The sequence below is a fragment of the Taudactylus pleione genome, unplaced genomic scaffold (genome assembly GCF_031769625.1).
Source record: "Taudactylus pleione unplaced genomic scaffold, aTauple2 ptg000109l, whole genome shotgun sequence".
NCBI classification, from domain to species: domain Eukaryota; kingdom Metazoa; phylum Chordata; class Amphibia; order Anura; family Myobatrachidae; genus Taudactylus; species Taudactylus pleione.
Genome location: NW_028284511.1, coordinates 11,954,415 through 11,976,325, shown reverse-complemented (window position 1 = coordinate 11,976,325; position 21,911 = coordinate 11,954,415). Strand labels below are relative to the sequence as shown.

Sequence of the window (21,911 nt, the reverse complement as noted above, 5' to 3'; positions counted from 1 at the left end):
AAGTGGAACACCCTTTGATCATCATCACCTCCCTTAAGCTGCCAACCAAGGTGGTCTTGCTGTGGTGTGCCATACAGGAGGAGACGAGAGACGTCATCATGTAGGTATCCTATCTGGCAGGCAACCTGTCTGGCTGGAGCCACATCACTGTGGAAACCAGACCAGCGTTAAATAGGAGTTATTTTGCTGTACTTGGGACAGCACTAACTATTTTGCACTCACTTAACTAAATGTGAATATTCGACTGTATGCAGAGTTGTACTCATCTCTGGGAATGCACTGTCCCTATGCATCCCTTGTTTATATAGCCATCATATTATAAGAGCATATTTGCAACAACTCTATACTAGATGTAAGAGAACCTCCTGAAAACAGATCTCTGCATCCAGACATCTCTCCATAGCCTGCAACTAATGGAGGACCTCTTCCATGTACTTGTGCCTGCCTCATCAGTACAAAATATCACTTTGTAGAATGAAACAAGGTAAATGCACATTTTCTAGCTACTGAGCAGAGTCAAGATAATTTGTAATCAAAATAGCTGCTTTAAATTTTTGGTAGTCACTTGTGTTCTCAAATGTCCGATCTGCGTAACCTACCTGGGCCTTATATGTAAGAGCTGGGCAATTGATTTGGCAGTTTCTATGGTCCATCTTATAGAATGGCAGAATTAAAATTATAATAATAATAATGTTTTATAAGACCCAAATTCATGTGTATAGGATTAGACTTTATCCCACTTTAGACAACAAGTTGTAGCAAGGTAGAAATTCTAGTGACTAGTCTAAAGCCAGCTGTGTATGACCTTGCCTGTATGTGTGTCTATATCTCTATATGTAACCCTACCTGCAGTGGCATCACAATGGGGGTGCGGGCCGCACTAGGGTATACCTCTCGGAGAGGGTGACACCAAAACACAGCTCCTCCTCAGTGACAGGAGCCGGGTGCTGCCGTGTCACATTCTCCTGCAGCACTTGGCTCCTGTCACAGAGGAGGAGCCAACAGTGTTGGCACAGGTCTCTGGGGGCAGCCTAGCATCACTGGGTATGCTGGGCAGAACTCCAAAGCGATGCTATCGAGATTCCCTGATAAGCCATGCCCCTTTGTTAGGCCACGCCCCCATTTCACACGAGGGGGCTATAATGTGCACACTGGGTGTCACAACACCCGTTGACGCCTCTGCCTACCTTTGTGTAAGTCGCTATATGTAACTCTGCCTGTAAGTGTGTGCATGTATGTTTCTATATGTAACCATGCTTGTATGTGTGTGTGTATATGTCTCAATATGTAACCCTGCCTGTATGTGTATGTATGTCTCTATATGTAACCCTGCCTGTGTATGTCTCTATATGTAACCCTGCCTGTATGTGTGTATGCATGTCTCTATATGTAACCCTGTCTGAATGTTTGTGTATCTATATGTAACCATGTCTGTATGTATGTATGTATATGTCTCTATATATTACCCTGTCTGTATGTCTATATGTAACCCTGCCTGTATGTGTCTCTCTACATAACCTGGCCTATATGTGTGTGTCTCTATATGTATCCCTGCCTCCATGTGTGTGTATGTCTCTATATGTAACCGACAGTATGTGAGTGTCTCTATATGCAGGGCCGGTGCTAGAATTCTAGACACCCTAAGCAAAACTCCTGCATGCCCCCGACCCCCCCCCCCTCCCCGTACTCATTTAGCCCCTCAGGTGAAAATGACTTTGCACAGGTGGAGTGGCAGATAAGTTTTGTGTTAAAAAAAATATATATTTATTATTTATATATAAGTTCACTTTTAGACAGGCAGCACACACCTACAACTCCAACGTGAGGAGTGCCTGGCACATAAATGGGGTAGATGTATATACAAAAAAAGAGCCGGCACATCCAAATTAATGATAAAATAGAAAAAATGTATTATATCCACATACATAAGGTGCACAAGCATAAAGTGCATGGTAGTATACATTGCATCATGGCAGAAACAGGGAGGCTTCTAACATGGCAGAAACAGGGAGCATCATAGAGAGTCAGCATGAATTCAATCAAAAGTGAGATAATACTCATCATGTCCATAAACTGATGCATGCCATCCAGTAGTAGCCAGTCCAACAGCCGTTTCAGGGGGTAACAACCACCTTCATTAGGAGCGTGGCTAAAAGTGGTACTGAAGCATACCTATATACCATATCCCCTTAGTCTAAATCATGCTCACCTGAACACACATTAGTACACACACAGCCCTCCAGCATCGCGCAGCAGGTGCCAGAAGTGACGCGACGGCAACCTCACACAACCAGAAGTTGACGCGCGTCACCATGGACACGAGCGGCGCGACCTGGCTGACACATACAAGTTGCACAAAGCCCGGAGAACACAACCAATCAGTGGTCTCCCAGGCAATACCATAGCAACAGTCAGGGTTGTCTTAACACCAGTGTGGGCCCTGGGCAAAGCAATGCACTGGGACCCCCTACCCTCCCATTCATAAAATTAAACCCTCCTGCATGCCCATCAGACCTCCCACACATGCAGAGAGACTGTCTGACTGGTCTGAAGCCGGCAGATGAAGTGAAACTGGGACTGAGGTGAGTACTCATCATCGGAGGGAGGGGGGTGGAGTGGGGGAGGTCAGATCAGAATACAGTGCACCATCAGAACCTATTGTTCTGAATGGATACACATACAGTACATCCAAATAATTGATCACCAACTTACTAAAAGACAGTGAGAGTCCGATGGTTGTATCAAGCGAGTTAAGGAAGTTTATAAACTGTGTCAAAAGTTCTGTACCGCCAGTCCACACCATGAACAGGTCATCTATATACCGAACCTAAAAATGTATATATTTAGAAAATATGGAAAAAAATAATGTTGGGGTACAAAGTTAAAACTTAGCGAACTTGACTCTGGGGGGGTCCCAAAGTATGCCCCAAGTGGTTTTTTTGATTGTAGGTGCTTGCAGCAGGTGGATTTTTCACGATTTTTTCAACTGTACTTAAGCAACTTTTAACTATGCTGGCCCCCATTTTCAAGTACTCCAAATTTGATGGGATGAGTTATTTTCAACAAAAAAAACCTCCTGAATACTATTCTGCACCACTTATTAAAAAACGCTATTTAGCAGCTATTGAGCCTATTTAAAAACACCAAATACCTTCAGCAAGCCAAATCGGGGGGTACCATAGGGAACCCCCATGTCAGAGCATCTTTTGGGGGGTGTCAGGCTGATTTCCCCAAATCTGACAGGACTTTCCGCTTGTTCAAGTTTCGCCGGGTCCCGTTTTCTCGTACTTTCAAATTGAATACGGGGATACGCGGGCACGCACATGATACTTTTCTGCTTGCAAAACACGCAATGTAGGCGAAAAGTCCGGGAGGCGGAAAAGTATCGCGGGTCCGCTGTAATTGAATACGGGCCTTAGTGTAAAAGTGAGACGGTATCGGGAATGTATTTATGATACATGGCAATATTTTGTTTATAAAGATGCATTTTTTATCTGCTTCTGCAGAGATGGTCCATACTTTACCAGACTATATAGATAGATAGATAGATAGATAGATAGATAGATAGATAGATAGATAGATAGATATTGATTATGACAAGCATGTCAGATATACAAGTGCATATGCAAACAGGGACGCAGAGACAGGCAGGGGACACTGGGTACTATCCCCTGCCTTGGCTGGAGGGGCAAGTCATTAGCACATTGGAGAGAGAAAGGAGACGACTGCTGCTCAGTGGCAACAGTCTCTCTCCCCAGCCCAGCACAAGCTACTGTGTCCTGGGTTGCGGAGGGTGATCTCCACCGCCTCTTCTGGAGCTTCCACTTCCCAGTACGTATTGTGCTTTTAAAAAAAAAATAAAAAATTTGGAGGGGGTGTGGCAATGCCTCCTCCCAGTACCCAGGCCTGTCGCTGCTATTGACAGCCCTGTTTGAAAATGCCCTAGCATAGAGACGTGGCTGTAATAGAGTGCTAAGGTGTAATACTCTATTTTTGCACAATATCATTTTGTATAATATTGTAATATAACGGTTGGGATGCATCAAGCATCACATTTTGCGTGCGATGCATCCCGCCACTCCGCATGCATGCTGGCAGTAATTACGACGGTATGCATGAAGATTTGCAAGTAAACTCGCAAATGACAGCTCTCCCAATTAGAACTGCCCTTTGCGATTGAAGGAACTACGGGTTTATGACCTAGAAGTCCCTCCGCACATGCATCATATAGGATCTATCGGGCAACGCCATCTGTAGATTGCGTTGCACACCGGGTTCAAGTTGCGTAAAGCTTTGGTGCATATGAGAAATGTGGTCAAACCCACGAAAACTGCATTTTCAGGGGTTTGACTGCATAATTGATAATAGTGCATACTGCCCAATGTCATATACAGGGGCGCCGAGAGGGGGGAGCGGGTACTAATTACCCGGGCTTGCTGGAGGGGCCCAGCGGGGGCCAGGTCCGGCACCGCTCCCCTCCCCCTCTTAAATCACAGCAGCCCAGCACAAGCTGCTGTGTGCTGGGCTGCACTGGGAGACTGCTAGCGATGCTAAGTAGCAGCCACAGCAGTCTCCTATGCCTGTGGGGGGGCAATCAAGCTGATCGTGCCCCCCATTGGTTATGCACCGGGCTGAGGGGGCACACTGCACCCACTCGCCAGCACACAGAGCAAAACATTTTTTTTTTTTTAAACCTAAGGGGGCATGACCACGCCTCCCACAATTAGGCCACACCCCCTTTTACCCGGGCCCGGCTCTTGGCGGGCCTGGTCATATACACTAGAGATTATACTGAAATAACAGGTATTAATAAATGTGAGTTGCATTTTCAGTTAAAAATGTTTAAAATACTACATAAAATGACATCTGTTGCTTACCCCTACCTTTCCTGCAGAAGTCCAAATGGAAATGTCACTTAATGCAAACAGACGAGCACAACTGTATATAAATAATAACATATTGGCGTGCTGTTAGGTAAAGCAGAGGTTCTCAACCTTAATTTGACATTTTTCATATATTGTTTGTAATGGAATTGGTATGAAATACCGCCGGCCGCATGGTTCGATTCCCGGCAGCGGCAGCCCGACATCAGCAGAGATCCCGGCAGCTGAAGCCCGACAGCGCTGGAAATCCCGATCGTGGATAGGTAAGTATTGTCTAACCTAACCTAACCCCCCTAACCCTAACCCTCCTTAGGGGTGCCTAACCCTAACCTCCCCCCGATGCCTAACCCTAATCCTCCCTCTAATTGCCTAACCCTAACCACCCCCTTCCCCGCTGCCTAAACCTAAGTCCCCCAGGGGGGTGCCTAACCCTAAGTCCCCCCCCTGGGGTGCCTAACCCTCCCTCCCCCTAGCCTAACCCTCCCGGGGGGGTGCCTAACCCTAAGTCCCCCCTGGGAGCCCTAAACCTAACCCTAACCCTCCCCCCCGCAGCTGTCACTATGATCGGGATGGCGGGCGCCGGTCTCCCGGCGTCGGGGAAATGCCGGGCGTCTACATCTAGACGCCCGGCATTTCACCCTTGCCGGGATATGACAGTCGGGAAGCCGGCTGCCGGTATTTAGGCAGTCGGCTTCCCTCTTGCATACCGTTTGTAATATGTGTGAAATATATACTGTACGTATTTGATATATGTACAGTTGTCTATTCTTGTGTCATTTAATAAAGAACTTGTTTATAGCATATTTATTGCTTTTATATATAGTGATGCATAACCAGTTTATCTAACAGCAATTATATTCATTACAAAGGTATTGCTTTGCAAATCTCTTAGGCATACAAATGACAAGGGGGTATCCAGATGGAGAATGTGAACCATTGGGCTTGAGGAGTTAATCCACAATCAGACAATCAGAAGCAGCTAGATAAAGCTACTGATATCATTTACCATCATTATCATTGCGTATCACTGCACCAGCCCTCGTGCACCCGCAGGAGGTTTCCTAAAAGACGTATATGAGGAACTATACTTAACCATCACTGGCTTCCATTGTTTCGCCTCTCCAGACATAAGGGCACGCAAGTCAACAATACGCACAACTTACATATGTCCAATTTAAAAGTTAACCCAAAGATTGCATGACAGCAGGGCTCCCAAGGGAAATCTGGGATTACTCGAGAGTCATACAGCATGTAGTAAATTGTTACATGATCTATTATCTACTACTATTGCTGGTAATTAAGCACAATGTATGTCTGAATTCTAGGAAACTAAGCATTGCAAGTTATATAGGGCCTGATTCACTACGGTACGCAATATTGCGTACGCATGCAGTTTAACTGCGATAGTATGCTAATCCATTGCGATCACAATGCAAACTCAGCACTACATAAGGACGTCCATTTTACATTGCACAGCTCCATAATACTTAGCAGAAGAGTGAAACCATCAGTACAATGGAGTACCATCGCAACCTCATGCACACTTGCACAAACTCTGACCTTACTCAGATATTGCTAACAACCACGTACACTATGAGACCTCACACTGAGTATGACATCGCAGTGGATAATTTATGCACGCCCATGCAATGGCGTGCAAACGCACTGGCACGCCTGCGTTTCCCCGATCACCCCCCCATCACCACCCACAAACTGTGTTTCCTGTCAATCAATCTGCGAGGGGTCTGCGTAGCCTCTGCAATCACAGTACCGATCGCAATAGCTAGTTTGCGCACGCGCACTGCAATGCATATGCTTGCGCAGTACGCAACAATCGGTCGATTGCGTGCGTATTAGCAACTGCGTTCCTTGCTGAATCAGGCCCATAGTTCTGTCAGCAAAACATTGGCTTTACCTGGAGAAACTGTGTCACTAGCTCTAATAACAGAAGTCATTATGTGTCAAACGCAGCTACTCAGCAGGACCACGTCCCTGGAGATTGCTTGAACATGTTTAAAAAGGTCAGAAAACTTTTAGGCTTCAGTTTAAAAAAAAAAGTGATTAGTTTTAAATATATTCAGAATTTTATTGAATTTTTATTTTCATAAAAGCAGATTGGGAAGTATGTACCTGTCTGCTGTAGAGGGGGAACCCATTCTCCTGTCTTTTTTTCATGGCAGCTGGAAGATGTAAAACTCTGTTGATGTCACCATAGCAACAACAAGGCCCGTAATCCAGCCTGTTCAGTACGGGGACCTGTTACAACTGAAAAGCAGGAAATGTCTCATTCACTAAAGAAACACAAGTCATTCTTCTCTCTGTTATGTGATACTGCAGCTGAAAGTAAAACCTTTTAACTCCTCTACTGCCAGCTGCTCCTCTGATGAGTTATATATTCATAGCCAGGACCGGTGCTAGGGTGCTCTGCGCCCCCTGCAAGCTATACATTTGCGCCCTCCTCACCTCCGTCAGGGACAGGCAGATATCAGCTTTCTCTCTCTCTGGCCGGCCATCGCATGCATGCCAGCATTAGTAACGCTGATATGCATAACGATCACCGCAAAGGACCACTCTGTCGGTAAGAGAGGCCCTTTGCGGTGGAGGGTCTTCTGGGTCTATGACCTAGAAGCCCCTTCGGCGTCCTTCTACGCATGCGCAGAAGGACGCACGTGCCGCAGTGGGTGCTGGGAGGGATCCTATTGGAACCCTCTATCAGCACTTGGCGGAGAGAAGCCCATAGGCTTCTATGGGTAACGCCATCAGGAAGATGGCGTTACCCACCGCAACCAAGCCCTGGATTACATCGCATTCCCTAGCTTGGTACATATGAGAAATGCAGTCACATCTGCATTTTCGGGGGTTTCACCGCATTTTTACCCTTGATGCATCTTGCCCTCTCTCTCTCACTATTCAGCGGGTTCTCCTACTGGCGTTGCGGTGCGCAGCTGAGGCGGAATCAAATCCCAACAGCGGCTGCCCGGCAGGAGTGAAAATCCTGATCGTCCAAGGTAAGTATTTGCTAACCCTATTCTACCCCCTAACCCTCCCTTAGGGGTGCCTAACCCTAACCTTCCCCCCAGTGCCTAACCCTAATGCCCCCTCTAAGTGCCTAAACCTAACCCCCCCTTCCCCGCCGCCTAAACCTAAGTCCCCCGGGGGGGTGCCTAACGCTAACCTCCCCCCGGTGGTGCCTAACCCCCCCTTCCTCTAGCCTAACCCTAACCTCCCAGGGGGTGCCTAACCCTAAATCCCCCCCCGGAGGCCTAACCCTAACCCCCCACGGCTGTCCACGCCCGGCTTACCTTCGATCGGTAAGCCGAGTGTCGGGCTCCCGGCGTAGGTCTAATGACAGGCGTCGGGATTTTAACGTCTGTCATTAGACACTTTCCGGGATTAGACAGTCGGGAAGCCGGCAGTCGGGATTATGGCCGTCGGCTTCCCGACTGCTACCCATTGAGGCAGCTCCTCCATTGCTCCTTGGGCACAGCACACCACACACAGGGGTCTATTTACTATGCCTTGGATGGAGATAAGGTGCCAGCCAACCAGCTCCTAACTGTCATTTTTCAAACAGCCTGTGACATGGCAGTTAGGAGCTGATTGGCTGGTACCTTACCTCCGGTCACTTTATCTCCATTCAAGGCTTAGTAAATAGACCCCACAGAGAGAGTGGGTGTGCGTGCACAGCATGACATTGATCTGGCTAATGGGCCACCCATTACCGAGGTCACTGTGCCACCTGAATTTAAATGTAATTTTATGTCCACGGCTGCCCGATCAGGAACTGATTTCATTGCCCGTCCCTGATTAATGTTTTCACCTACTTTTGTATAAATTAAGAATCGGGCCTATTCATTATAAATTTTAAAAAATCATTGATATCTCCTGCTTACCTTTCATCCCTGATCTGTCCTGCAGTCCCCACACAATACTATGGAGACCAAACTTATCAAGCTCCAAATATATAATATTTTCAGAGCTTGACTACAGAAACATTTGCCATCTTCATATGGTGCATGTTCCCGCACCCTGCTACTTCCCTATGGGAAGGAGTCCCGTGTTGTGTATAGTGTATCTTTCGGATCTTTCCACCCCTGTTCAACTCCTTCCGATAGACGCCGGGGCTTTGTGCGCTTACGTGAACCCCACTTCACACAGGCGCACTAGCACTGCCAACTCAGACTCTGCAGTACAAACTTTCACCACTGCTAAAGTAGTACTGAAAGGATTCACAGGGACAGACGATTTTTGGACCATCTGTCTCCAATAATGAATTGCTACTGCAGGGCCGCAACTAGGGGGGTCTAGAGGTGCACGTGCACCGGGTGGGTATTGCGGGGGGGTGAAAAATTTGACTCGGCCATCTGAAAATGGCCGCCAAAGAGGAGACAAATGCTAGAGGTCCTTACTGGACCTCTAGTTTACTGCACCTCTAGTGCCTGTCTCCTCCTTGGCGGTGGCCATTTTTGGATGGCCATTTTCAGCAGATTCCATGCGGACTAGCCGTCCGCATGGACTCTGCTGAAAACGGCCATCCAAAAATGTCCGCCGCCAAAGAAGAGACAGATGCTAGAGGTCCTACTGGACCTCTAGTGTCTGTTAGCAGAGCGCAATGCGCACAGCGTTCCCGGAAGAGCCGGGAACACTGGCACTGCAGGGAGAGGATGCAGAGAGCTGCATCTTCTCCCTTCAAACCCCCCTGGAAACGAGCATAAACCCCATGGCAACGAGCATGTAACTCCTGGCAACGAGCATGAAACCCCTGGCAACGAGCATGGAACCCCTGGTAACAAGCATAAATACCCTGACAATAAGCATGAAACCCCCTGGCAACAAGCATGTAACCCCTGGCAACAGGCATGAAACCCCATGGCAACGAGCATGAAACCCCATGGCAACGAGCATGTAACCCCTGGCAACGAGCATAAACCCCCTGGCAACGAGCAGGTAATTTTAAAATAATTAGAAGCATTACTGTGGGGCATAAAACGGTGTCGGGCAAATATGTAAGTGGCACTTTGGTAATAGGCATTGCAGTGTGTGGCATAATGTGTAATGGGCATTATGATGTGTGGAATAATGTAAGTCACTATACCAGGGATGTCTGAGTAGTGCACTGCCTTATCGAGGAGCAAGGACTAAATCCAGGTACGGGAAGGGAGGGGGCGCAAAATTGCTGCCTTGCACTGGGTGACAGATATCCTAGTTTCGGCCCTGGCTACTGGCCCCAATAATTAACTTAATGAATATGGACCTCATTCAGAGTCGGTCGTTGCAGCCGCTGGGTCGTAGGGGAATAGTGCCGGATATGCAAATGAAGCGATCGTAAGTTGAGTCTCTATGATGGGTTTGTTAGCTGAACAACAGAGGGTAAGAAGCGGTCGTAAGACTAAATACACGCCCCCTTCTCGATCGCAACACATGTCATCTCCGGGGATATAAGGATTAATCGAGACCATCGGGACCAGTGGCGGGCTGGGCCGGGGGGCAGGGTGCCATATGCCCCCCGGGCCGCAGCGTCATGCGGGCCGCAGGCAGTCTGTGTCACTGTGACACAGACTGCACCACGTGTGTAGCGCTGACCGGACGGAGTTCGGTCAGCGCTACACAGCACAAACACACAGCCGCCGGAGCCAGCAGCTGTGTGTTTGCTTTAGCAGCTGATGAGAGTCAGACAGACTCTCATTGGCTGCTGCTCCCACTGCCAGAGCCGGACATCTTCCGGCTCCCGCAGTGGGTAATGGGAGTGATGCGTCACTCCCATGACGCGTCACTCCCATAATGCAAAGCGGCGGACGGAGGAGCTGATCTCGGCGGCGGGACCAGGAGCAGGAGCGGGTGTCAGGTAAGTGTTGTTTTTTTTTTATATATTATGTGTGTCTACTGCGGGGGGTCTGGAACTATAAGGAGGAGACCACTACTGGGAGCACTACAAAGGGGGGGGACTACTACTACTGGGGGCGCTACAAGGGGGGGACTACTACTACTGGCGGCACTACAAGGGGGGACTACTACTGCTGGGGGCTCTACAAGGGGGGGACTACTACTACTGGGGGCACTACAAAGGGGGAGGACTACTACTACTGGGGGCACTACAAGGGGGGGACTACTACTACTGGGGGCACTACAAGGGGGGACTACTACTACTGGGGGCACTACAAGGGGGGGACTACTACTGGGGGCACTACAAGGGGGGTACTACTACTGGGGGGGACTACTACTACTGGGGGCACTACAAGGGGGGGACTACTACTACTGGGGGCACTACAAGGGGGGGACTACTACTACTGGGGGCACTACAAGGGGGGTACTACTACTGGGGGGGACTACTACTAGGGGCATTGCATAGGGGGGAGGGGACTACTACTAGAGGCACTACATAGGGGGGAGGGGACTACCACTGGGGGCACTGCATCGAGGGACCACTGCTGGTGGCTCTATATAAAGGGCAATAGTGGGGGTACTGCATAGGGAGAAGACTACAACTGGGGCCACTATTTAAGGGGCACTGCATAACCACTACTGGGGGCACTATATAAGGGGCTTACTACTGGGGGCACAAGCGGCACTGCATAGGGGGGATCACTACTGGGAACACTACTCGAGGCCTGCATAAGGGTGTCCTCTCCTGAGGGGGGGGGGGGGCGCCGTAGCACGCACGTTCTTTCAGGCACCCTGGCTGCACGCTACTCCTTTGCCAGGGCCACTTGCATGCATTTGCCCCCCAGGCTAAAAGTTGCCAGCCAGCCCCTGATCGGGACCCATCGGAGCTGATCGCAGAGCTAAAGGCTGACCATACCATCTCTTAAGCACTACGATCTAGTCAGTGTAATAACCACCCATGTCACATGTGCTATAACACTACTTTGTTAATTATGCACTCCCATTAAACTCCCCTCGTATAGTCAGGCACGCCTGCGTTCGTATCTCCACACCCCCGTTCACAAGCACCTTCCCCTGTTACCACCCGCAAACGGCTCATTCTGTCACTCAAACTAACGACCAGGCTGTGTTCAAGGAGAGAGCAATTTCTGATCGTAACAGCTAGTTTGCGTACGCGCATTACAAATTTTGCGCATGCGCAGTTTAGCGAACGTCGGTTGCGTATGACCGAGCTGCCACAATGACCGACTCTGAATGAGGTCCTAAGTCCCTTAGTTACTGTACTATGGGCCTGATTCAGCAAGGATCGCTTTTGCAATCGTAGCTGCGATTTACGCACGCAGTCTCACTGCTAAAATATGTTAATGATTGCTATCGCAATACTGTCACAGCCTAACATAAGGATGCCCACTTCACCTTACACACATCCGTAATACTTAGCAAGTCTGCAAAACCATCGGTAACATCGAGTACCATCGGAGCCTCAAGCACACTTGCACAAGGTCTGCCCATACTCAGGAATTGCTAACCTCATTGCACGCAGTGAAAACCCAAGCTGTGTGGCATTGCAGTGTTTAATGTATGCACACCCCTGTAACACCACTCAAACAGACTGTCTCAACTGCGTTTCGCTGACCACCTCCCCGTCACCACCCCCAAATGGTCACTTCCTGTTAATCACTCTGCGATGGGTCTGCATAGTCACTGCGATCGCAGTCCGATCGCAGTGAGACCTTCGCGCATGCACACTGCGATGCATACGCATGCATAGAAAGCAACAATCGGCCGTCTGCATGTGTAATCGCAATAGCGACCCTTGCTGAATCAGGCCCTATATTCATACTTGCCTACTTTAAGTAACTCCTCTCTGGGAGAAGCCTGGAGAGGAGAATCAGCTGACTGCTCCGGGGGTGGGGAAATGACGTGAATCCCAGCGCTAAATGACGCGATTCTCTGCAATTTAGCCCCGTCTCTCAGTACGAACCAGCAAATTCCCCATATAATCTTCCCATCATGCCCACTTCACTAGGAAGTGGGTGAGCAACTTCCGGAAAAACAAGGAAAAAGGGGATAGGCGCTAGTCACTAGTAAAGCATCTTTAATAGTATATAAAAAAAATAAACACATACAATATAAAAGAAATCATAAAAAAATATATATTAATCTAAAAAAACAACTCTACTTTATACTTTCTGAGGAAGCCGCCGATGGGCTTTAGAGGCGGAGAAACGCGTAACAAGTGCCCATTTGTGGAGAGTCTGAATATACATGGGTCGGTACTGGACAGTGTGGTTCCCTGGTTCAATTTACTGCGTTAAGCAATACAATTTGCCAGCTAAAACCCATCATGATCCAGTAAAAACCTGTGGCCTCTGGACTAAGGGATACCTCCTGGGATTGAGTTTTTTGGGATAAGAATTCACTATGCATGCTTGCTATGTAAGTCTAACTCTCCCTACTACCCATTCTTAAAAAAATCCACAGTTTTGCTATTTTTAAGCCCGAAATGCCTATTTGTTTGGACCATTTTTTTGGTGCGAGCTGCAAATGCAGTTTATTATTCCAGCCTATTAAAAGTGCCTGTTTGAAGTATTCTAGACACAAGGATACTTTGTCACGGATGTATTGAGACAATATTTTTTTGGGGGGGGTATCCAGTATCCCCCCACACGTGGAGGGGCAGCTGTCAGTAGAATTGTGCTATGTTGCACTATTATAACCTTGATATATTTATGTAGTTGGTTAAGCGCCTGTGTTTTTTCTGTGTTTGAAAATTCCCGGGAGAATAGTCAGGTGTGACTATATGTGACTAGAGCTCGTCTTCATTATTCTGCGCATGCATCCGAATCGCACTATGCATGCGTCCTGATGGTTACTGTCGAAAGCCACTGAGCGAATTTGGACGCAGAGAAGGCAGTTTCTGAGTGGTAACAGAGAGGTGGCTAGCTGGACGCGGACGCGTCGCGATCAGCAACTGCGGCTGTTTTACGCAGTTGCTCTGAAACCGGTAACCATGTTCAGAAGGAGATTAGTACATTGGGCAGGTGCAAAGTCCGATGTAGTAATCAATGCATCCGATTGTGGCCCATATTCAATTTGAGCCGAGCCGTGATACTTTTCGCGGCCCGGACTTTCCACCTACTTCGCCTGTTCTGCAGGCGGAAAAGTATCGTAGCCGTCCCTGCTTTACCCCGTATTCAATATGGAAGTACGCGAAAGCGGGACCTGGTGAAACTTAAACAGGCGGAAAGTACTGTCATTTTTCGGGGAATCAGCCTGACACCCCCCAAAAGATGCTCTGACATGGGAATTCCCTATGGTACCCCCCAATTTGTCTTGCTGAAGGTATTTGGTGTTTTTAAACGGGCTCAATAGCTGTTAAATAGCGTTTTTCTGTACATGATGCAGAATAGTATTTAGGAGCTTTTTTTCCAGAAAATAACTTATCCCAGCAAATTTGGGGTACCTGAAAATGGGGGTCAGCATATTTAAACGTTGCTAAAGTGAAGTTGAAAAATCGGGAAAAACCACCTGCCGCAAGCACCTGCAATCAAAAAAACACCTGGGGCATATTCATTATTTTTTTTTTTTTTTTTTACACAGATTACCTTTGGGGGACTGTATGAAGGCTGCAAAGGGGTTCCGGCAATGTTGCACCCCAAAACCCCAATTCTGCACTTTTTCCGCCTCCCATTCATAGGCGAAACTTTTTCGCCTATTACATTGCATTGACTTTTCGCCTAGGCGGAAAGTCTTCCAAATTGAATATGGGGTAGAAGTTAAACAGGCGAAAATGACGTCATCGGCGAAAAGTTTCCGCCAAAAACACGCGGAAATTGACTTTTCGCCTCAAATTGAATACGTCCCTGTGTGTCTTAATACACACAGTGTTGGATTAGCGCCTCAGCTGGTGTGCGTCTCTGTACAAATAATATCGGCCATGGCATTAACATAAAGATGCAGTCATGGCTGCAATAGCAGAGAACAAGAACCATCTTCATATCATAATGGGCAGCAGAACACTCTAGAAATGGAGATGTTGCCCATAGCAACCAATCAGATTCTAGCTATTATCTTCTAGAAGGTGCTAGTTAAATGTTAAGTAGAATCTAATTTAAATTGTAAAGTGCATCGGAATTTGCTGCGCTATAAAAGAAACTGTTAATGATAATAACTGTTAATAATTTCTAAAAACTCTCATCTTAGTAAATTTACCCCTAATAGTGTAAACAAATTTTTTATTTCTTTTGAACAATGGAACAATATTAAAAGAAAAAAGTATACAGGTTACCCTACAACAGAAAAAATGCGCTATTACCAGTATAACCTGTCAACACCCAATTTTTCCCAATTTTAGGGCTTGGGTTAGGGTACATTTAGGGTTACTTGACAGTCTAATGGGAAACCGCATAAGCGACATGCAAAATGTCAGCATCCTCAATGTCAACATTCTGGTGATGTTGACATTATGTAAATGTTGACATTATGAATGTTGACACTTGAAATGTCGACCTCTCATTCATGTGTATAGCTTGAATGTCAGCATTCTGATATCTGCATTCTGAACGACATACCACACCCTATTGGAGACCTATGTAAATTAGCCAAGGTGCCATACAAATGTACCCTCCATAATGTAATAGCCTGTGAGTCTCTGACACTGCAGGGACTTATGCAAGTATCCTCGTGGCAATCATTTTAAAGAATAAACCAGCTTGATTAATAGTATGAGTCACCGCACATCACTTAACCATATACACCAATAACACAAAAAATAAGTAACCAGTGCACGGCCATAACTAGAACGGTGCAGCCGGTGCCAGCGCACAGAGCACAGAACACCCTTTGGGCAGAGACAGCCGCTGGTGTTGGTGCAGTGCCTGTTTAAATTTAGAGCCATCCGCGAGCCAATCACGGCTCGCAGACCGGCAGCCAATCACAAGCTCCAGCTGCCACGGAAGAGGCGAGAAAAAGATACTGCTGGCCAAGACAGGCCAGCGACAGAAAAAAGGAGATGAAAAGAGTGGAGGAGAGCACCAGTGATGAAGTTGCCTATAGCACCCAATCAGCTTTGAGGTAACATTTATCAAGTACAATCAGGGTAGTCATTGTGGGAAGAGGTTGCATGTACTTACAAACATATATATTTATCCTGTTTTTAAATGACAGTCACCTTCATTAAGATGATAATGACTGCCATAGCATTAGTATACCATACTTGCCAACTTTCTTGATACAGTCCCCAGGGGAGTCCCAGAAGGGGGAAAACACTCTCCAATGAGGGCGTGTGGTGACCACATTCTCGTCAGACCCCTGGCCTCATTCTGTCTCAGACTAATGTCAAGTATCAGTGTAAGGGTGTCTGAGACAGACATATACACTTAATGTGCACTGCATACACACGTAAAGATTTTCTGTCCAACCATCCAACTAGTTGATTGGTTGGAATGAAAATCTGGTAATGTATGAAAGCAAATGACAATCAGCAATTTGCTCCCTAACGCCGGAAAATGGACAAAAACTGTTGTTTGAACAAATTGTTTAGATCAAATATTTAACAAACCTGTCTGAACAACCATTTTCATCTGTTTTCTGGCATTTAGGAGCAATTGCTGATCATCATTTACTCCCATACGTTACCAGATTTTCATTCCAACCAATCAACTAGTTGGATGGTTGGACAGATAATCTTTACATGTGTACCCAGCCTAATTCCTTATTTTGTTTATGTGTTATTAGTGTATGGTTAAGCAATGTGTGGTGACTCATGCTATTAATCTTGATCATATTTCAATTAGATGCGATGTATTTATCCTCATAAATGTTTAAAAGGCACCTAGAGACACTAGATTACAAGTCATCTACTGCAATAAAAAATGACCAATCCTTCATAAAAGTATGTTTGTCAGGATCAAATACTTTGTGCTGAACAGATATTAGTCAGATGTCTACCTGTCCTCATATTAAGTTAGAAGTCATCTATATAATAATATTAATAACGCTGTTATGCATAAAGAAAATCGCAAATGACAGCTCTAAGAGCTTCTGACAGCTTCTGGGTTTATGACACGTATGAAGCGCTCACAACGGTGGGTGCTGGGAGGGATCTAATTGGATCCCTCTCACAGCACACTGCAATAATAAGCCCATATGGTTCTATTGGGCAACGCCATCTGAAGATGACATTGCCCACCTGGTCCAAGCTACAGAAAGCTGTCCAAAGCTTGGTGCATATGAGAAATGCAGTCAAACCCCCGAAAACAAAATTTTCGGGGGTTTGATGGGAGTTTTATCTTTGATGCATCCAGCCCAATGTTCTTAATCTAGGTAGCACCATAACAGAAATATATAAGGCGGGATGTATTAAAGGTGAAAATACGGTAAACCCCTGAAAATGCAGTTTTTCAGAGTTTTACCGCATTCCCCAAATGTACTAAATACTTCGTACCAATGGGTAATGCCACCTTCAGATGGCGTTACCTTCCCCCTCAGAGCTCTCAGTGGCTGCTAGAGATGAGATGGAGTAAGGTCCCACCCCAGCTCACATGCCTACAGGACAGAGGTCTGTACTGTACCCACCTGTCAGCACCCAAAGCCGGTACTCCTGCCAACACTTGCGGAGATAAAAGAGAGAGAGATGGGATGAGGACAGGGAACAGAGAGAAAGACAAGGGGGGAGTTATATAGAGATTAGAGACAGGTGGGGAGGGGTGACAGAGATGAGAAAGAGAGAGACAGATGGGGGACAGAGATATTACAGATGTGGGAGGGGGGACAGAGATGAAAGTGAGAAAAGGGAGGGAGAAAGAGATGAGAGAGACAATCACGATAGCTAGTGACCCAGGTCCAGAATAATAGTATTAATGTACTGTAATATGGGGGTGAAGTAATGTCATATAGGGACTGGAGTAGGAGGTTTAGTAATGTTATGCAGGGGCCAGGAGATAGAGCAGTGTCATATCTATGTGCAGGGTGTGCAATTCACATGGTCCACTGGGTCTAGGAAGGGCTTTGCACTGCATTTTGTTACCTGCACCACCTTATGTATGATATATTCAGAAATATGGCACCTGGGAGCTGTGCGGGGGATGTATGTTTGTCAGGTGAGGGGGCAGTATACTCAGTGTCAGACTGGGGGATGAAGGGCCCACTGGGGGAAAGCAGTGGTAGGGACCCATGCCATACTTGCCTACCCTCCCGATTTGGTCGGTAGCCTCCCAAAAATCGGGTGCCGCTCCCGACCTCCCAGGAAGGTAGGCAATCCCTCCGGGTGCCACCCACCCCTCTTATCCCCCCCCCGCACTTACCTTAGGGGGCCGTGAGGCGATTCACGCCGAATCGCATCATTTTGGCTCTGCCCCCGCTTCACAATGCTTGCAATATCGGCATTGTGTAGTGGGGGCGGGGCCAAAATGACACGATTGCGTGACCCCGCCCCCCACTCTGCCCACAAACAAACATCATCTGGCCGGCCCGCCTCTTCTCGATGGCCACGGCAACCCTTGAATGCCGATCTAGCTGCTCCCTCCCGGAAGGGGCAGCCAGAAAGTCGTCAAGCCTAGCCCATGCCTAAGGGGTGTGGTCATCCACCAGAGGGGGTGTTGTTCTGCCACTACAGCCGCAATGTATACAATGTATAATTCAAGTGCACAGTCTGTAATCTGACACCCAGAGGAAGGGGCCCTCAGACAATGGGATTTCCCCTGTACCCCTTTGGGTCAGTCCAACCCTGAGTATACTAACGCCATGTGAGTGTTTTAATGTGATATGGATGCTGATGGGGGGATGTATTAGTTTCATGTGGTGGTTGCGATGGGGATGTATTTATGTCATGTCTTTTTATTTGATTACTGTTTATTAAATATGGAGGAATGTGGGGGCTATCAATGTAATGTTGTGGCTCTTTATTATATGTGTGGCTGGAGGTTTTATTAATGTTGAGAGAGAGCACCCTGCACTGTCTCTATCTGGCAAACACTAGGACCCTGACCCTGTGACCTCCAACCTACTGCGCATGTGCAGGCATAACGCGTGGCTTCAGCTCCATCATCCATAGAGATAGGACGTGCCCCTGAGAGTCTCCATAACAGAGAGAGAGACAGCGTTACAGGAGCCAGTGACTCTGCAAGTTTCATTATACCACCACAGCTATACCACTGTATATGAGTCAGTGTGTGCATACTCCACTGCCACCACTGTATGTATACATACTGGTCTTTGCCCCCATTTCTACGCACAGCACCTATGCCACCTGTGCTGCCCAATATGTTTCTGGCTGGATCTGGTAAATCCATTATCTGTACCTGTTGTACAAACAGTATTTGCTGCAATAACCCTCTGGCATCCTGCAAACCTGTTCTGCCTGGTTAACTAAAAAAAGAACAGGTTAAGTTATCTATCTTGTGGACTGTACTCCATCACATAACACTGCCACCTATATCATCTACAGGGTCTACCAATAGGTTATGGGCGTAGGCCGCCATCATGTGCAGATTAACAATATCAAGAACTCGGCTTCAGTGGAATAGAATCAAAGGCTCTGAGTGAGTACAGAAAAGTATTTATCACAATTCGCATCTTATGGTGCATACACACGGTCAGATTTTCTTAAAGATATGAACGATAACGATTGTAAAAATCGTTTAATCCTTCATATCGTTGACATGTTTGACATGCACTGAGGAGCGATGCGCGTTCCCGCATGTCAGATAACGATCTCTGAAATCGACTGTGTTTGTAGTCAGATTTTGATGATTTTATTCATTTAAATGTTAGAAATCGTTCATCATTCATGAAATCATTGGTAAAACCAGTCAAATCGTTCATCGTTATCGTTCATTTAGCAAATCTGGCCGTGTGTATGCACCATTAGATGTGGATGAGATGTGATAATATTGTATAAATTCACAATGCTATATTGGAATACATCAGAAGGATACAGGGCTGCCATCAGAAATTGTGGGGCCCAGTACAGCTAAAACAGACAGGGCCCTCCTCATTCCCCCAGCCTTCAACCTGACATATACAGTATAGTATATATATGTCATGACATACAACAGTAGAATATCGGACAATGACGGGGGTCCTGCAGGGTGCTGATGATTCTGATAGCTAACTGTGGTTCATAAGAAACAGTTCACAGGTGAGATCATCGATGCACTGTGGCCTCCCCTCTAAAGGTGCCCATACACGGTGCGATTTTTTACACGATTTGGCTGTTTTCGATCGATCGCAATGACCAACTGTGTAAAAAGTGGCGTTTTCCAAGACGATTACGATGGCGATGCGCGTCCCCCATGTTTCAGCATTGCAGATCAACTGAATCTGTAGTAAGATTTAGACCTAACGTCTAACATTGTGCAGTGTTTTGCTTGATGTACGATTTCCGATGTCCCTGGCCACTCCCCTTCTCCATTTTGTGACAGACAACATTTTGGAAAAGAGAGGACAAGCAGCAGCAGCATTGTGTGTCTGGAGGAGTTTGCAGTTTTGGGAGTGAGTATCGCCTGTATTCTACTACACCATTGTACACCCAGTACCACCAATGCATATTAACCCCTGCATCACCAATGTGTATTAATCCCTGCCCCACCAATGCATATTAGCCCCTACACCACCAATGTGTATTAACCCCTGCTCCTGCTATGCGTATTAACCACTGCACCACCAATGTGTGTTAACCCCTGACCCACCAATGCGTATTAACCACTACACCAGCAATGTTTAGTAACCCCTGACCCACCAATGCGTATTAACCCCTGATCCACCAATTTACCCAATGCCACCAATGTACTAGCCAGGGACGTATTTATAATGGGTGCAGGGTGTGCAGGGCACACGGGCCTGTGGGTCCAGGGGGGGCCCACACCACACACCACACACCCATAAAACATACCTCTCCGGAGTCCACGTCGGCTCCGGTGTCTCCACCTGTAAAAATGGCTGGAAAATGGCTGCCGCGCCCATTTTCCTGGTGACCTGTGCATGCGCTATAGACTCTGGGCACACTCTAGAGCCCAGAGTTTATAAGTGCGGTGCTGACCGTGCACCACTCGGTGCGCAGCCGGGCGCTGGACGGAGAGGAGGGCCCCTGCATCGGAGACTGCACACAGGTCCCCTCCTCTCTAGAAACGCCCCTGGTACTAGCCCATCAATGTTTAATATCCAATGTACCCACTGCCCCAGCCAATGTTATGACAGTGTTGCACAATGCAAGTTGTTCCAAATTTTTTTTTAAAATAATGTATTATGAAAATACACTGACACAGGTTAAAAAATGTATTTTGAACACATTAAAAACATACAAACTAATAAAATAAAATAATTCAACAGGTAAAACATTCAAACTTTCAAATTGTAAATTACATTTTTGTTCTGTTTTCCCACAGAAACCTGTGCAAGAGAGCGCCAATTTATCACTGTATTTCTCAAGTGCTTTCGCGCCCACAAATGTCTATGGAGCAAAAAGGAGCAAGACTACAGCAATAAATCCAAGAGAGTTGCAGCCATTGAAGAGCTCGCCACATTCAGCAAGCCATTCCACGATGAGGCTTCCAGAAGTGGATGAAAGCTAAAATACAAAATAGCAGGAGTCACAGCCTTCTGGAGCGGAGGCAGATGAGATATATACCAGTACCTTGTGCTATTTCAACCTCCTCAAGTTCCTGCACGAGCAGGAGCCGCAGAGAGTTTCCCAAATGCTGATGGTTGAGAGTTTCCCTGAGGAACAGGATGATGACAACGCAGAAAGTGAACAACTGTCCTCTTTGGATGTGGTAAGTACAGACCCACTCGCAAGCGCATAGTGCTCGCAAGCGGGTCTATGTTTAACTCCTGCGCCGCATCCGGCGTGCGCATGCGTGAGCCCCAGCGAGCGACTGAAGTTCAGTGCTCCGGGGCTCGCTACAGGACGGGGCGGCTGTCAATGTTTGGGATTGGATTGGCTGCACAAACGTAGGCGTTCCCTTAGGAACGCCTGCCGTTTGTGCGAAGCCCTACTGACATCACTCGGGCTTCCTGCTCTATTAGAGCAGGAAGTCCACTCGGGCTTGCGGGAGCCGAGACCCTACCACAGGTTCTCGTCGCAAGCCCGATGGTCACGATTATCACCCACAGCTTTGCGAGTGGTCTGGAAACGGAAAAAAA

General features: G+C 47.1%; 1 protein-coding gene across 2 annotated transcripts in view; it reads right to left on the bottom strand.

Moving 5' to 3' along the window:
• Positions 1-21,911, bottom strand: part of LOC148525274 (lamin tail domain-containing protein 2-like) — a 263,190-nt gene that overhangs the window by 102,675 nt on the left and 138,604 nt on the right. Inside the window, exon 1 of one of the 2 annotated variants that reach the window (XM_088471020.1) lies at positions 7,014-7,111. The exons of the other annotated variant lie outside the window; for it this stretch is intronic. Within the exon in view, the coding sequence (XP_088327146.1) occupies positions 7,014-7,039 (26 nt within the window). The 5' untranslated portion in view covers positions 7,040-7,111. Of the gene's footprint in view, positions 1-7,013; positions 7,112-21,911 lie in introns of those variants that run through there. 2 annotated transcript variants of the gene reach the window in all.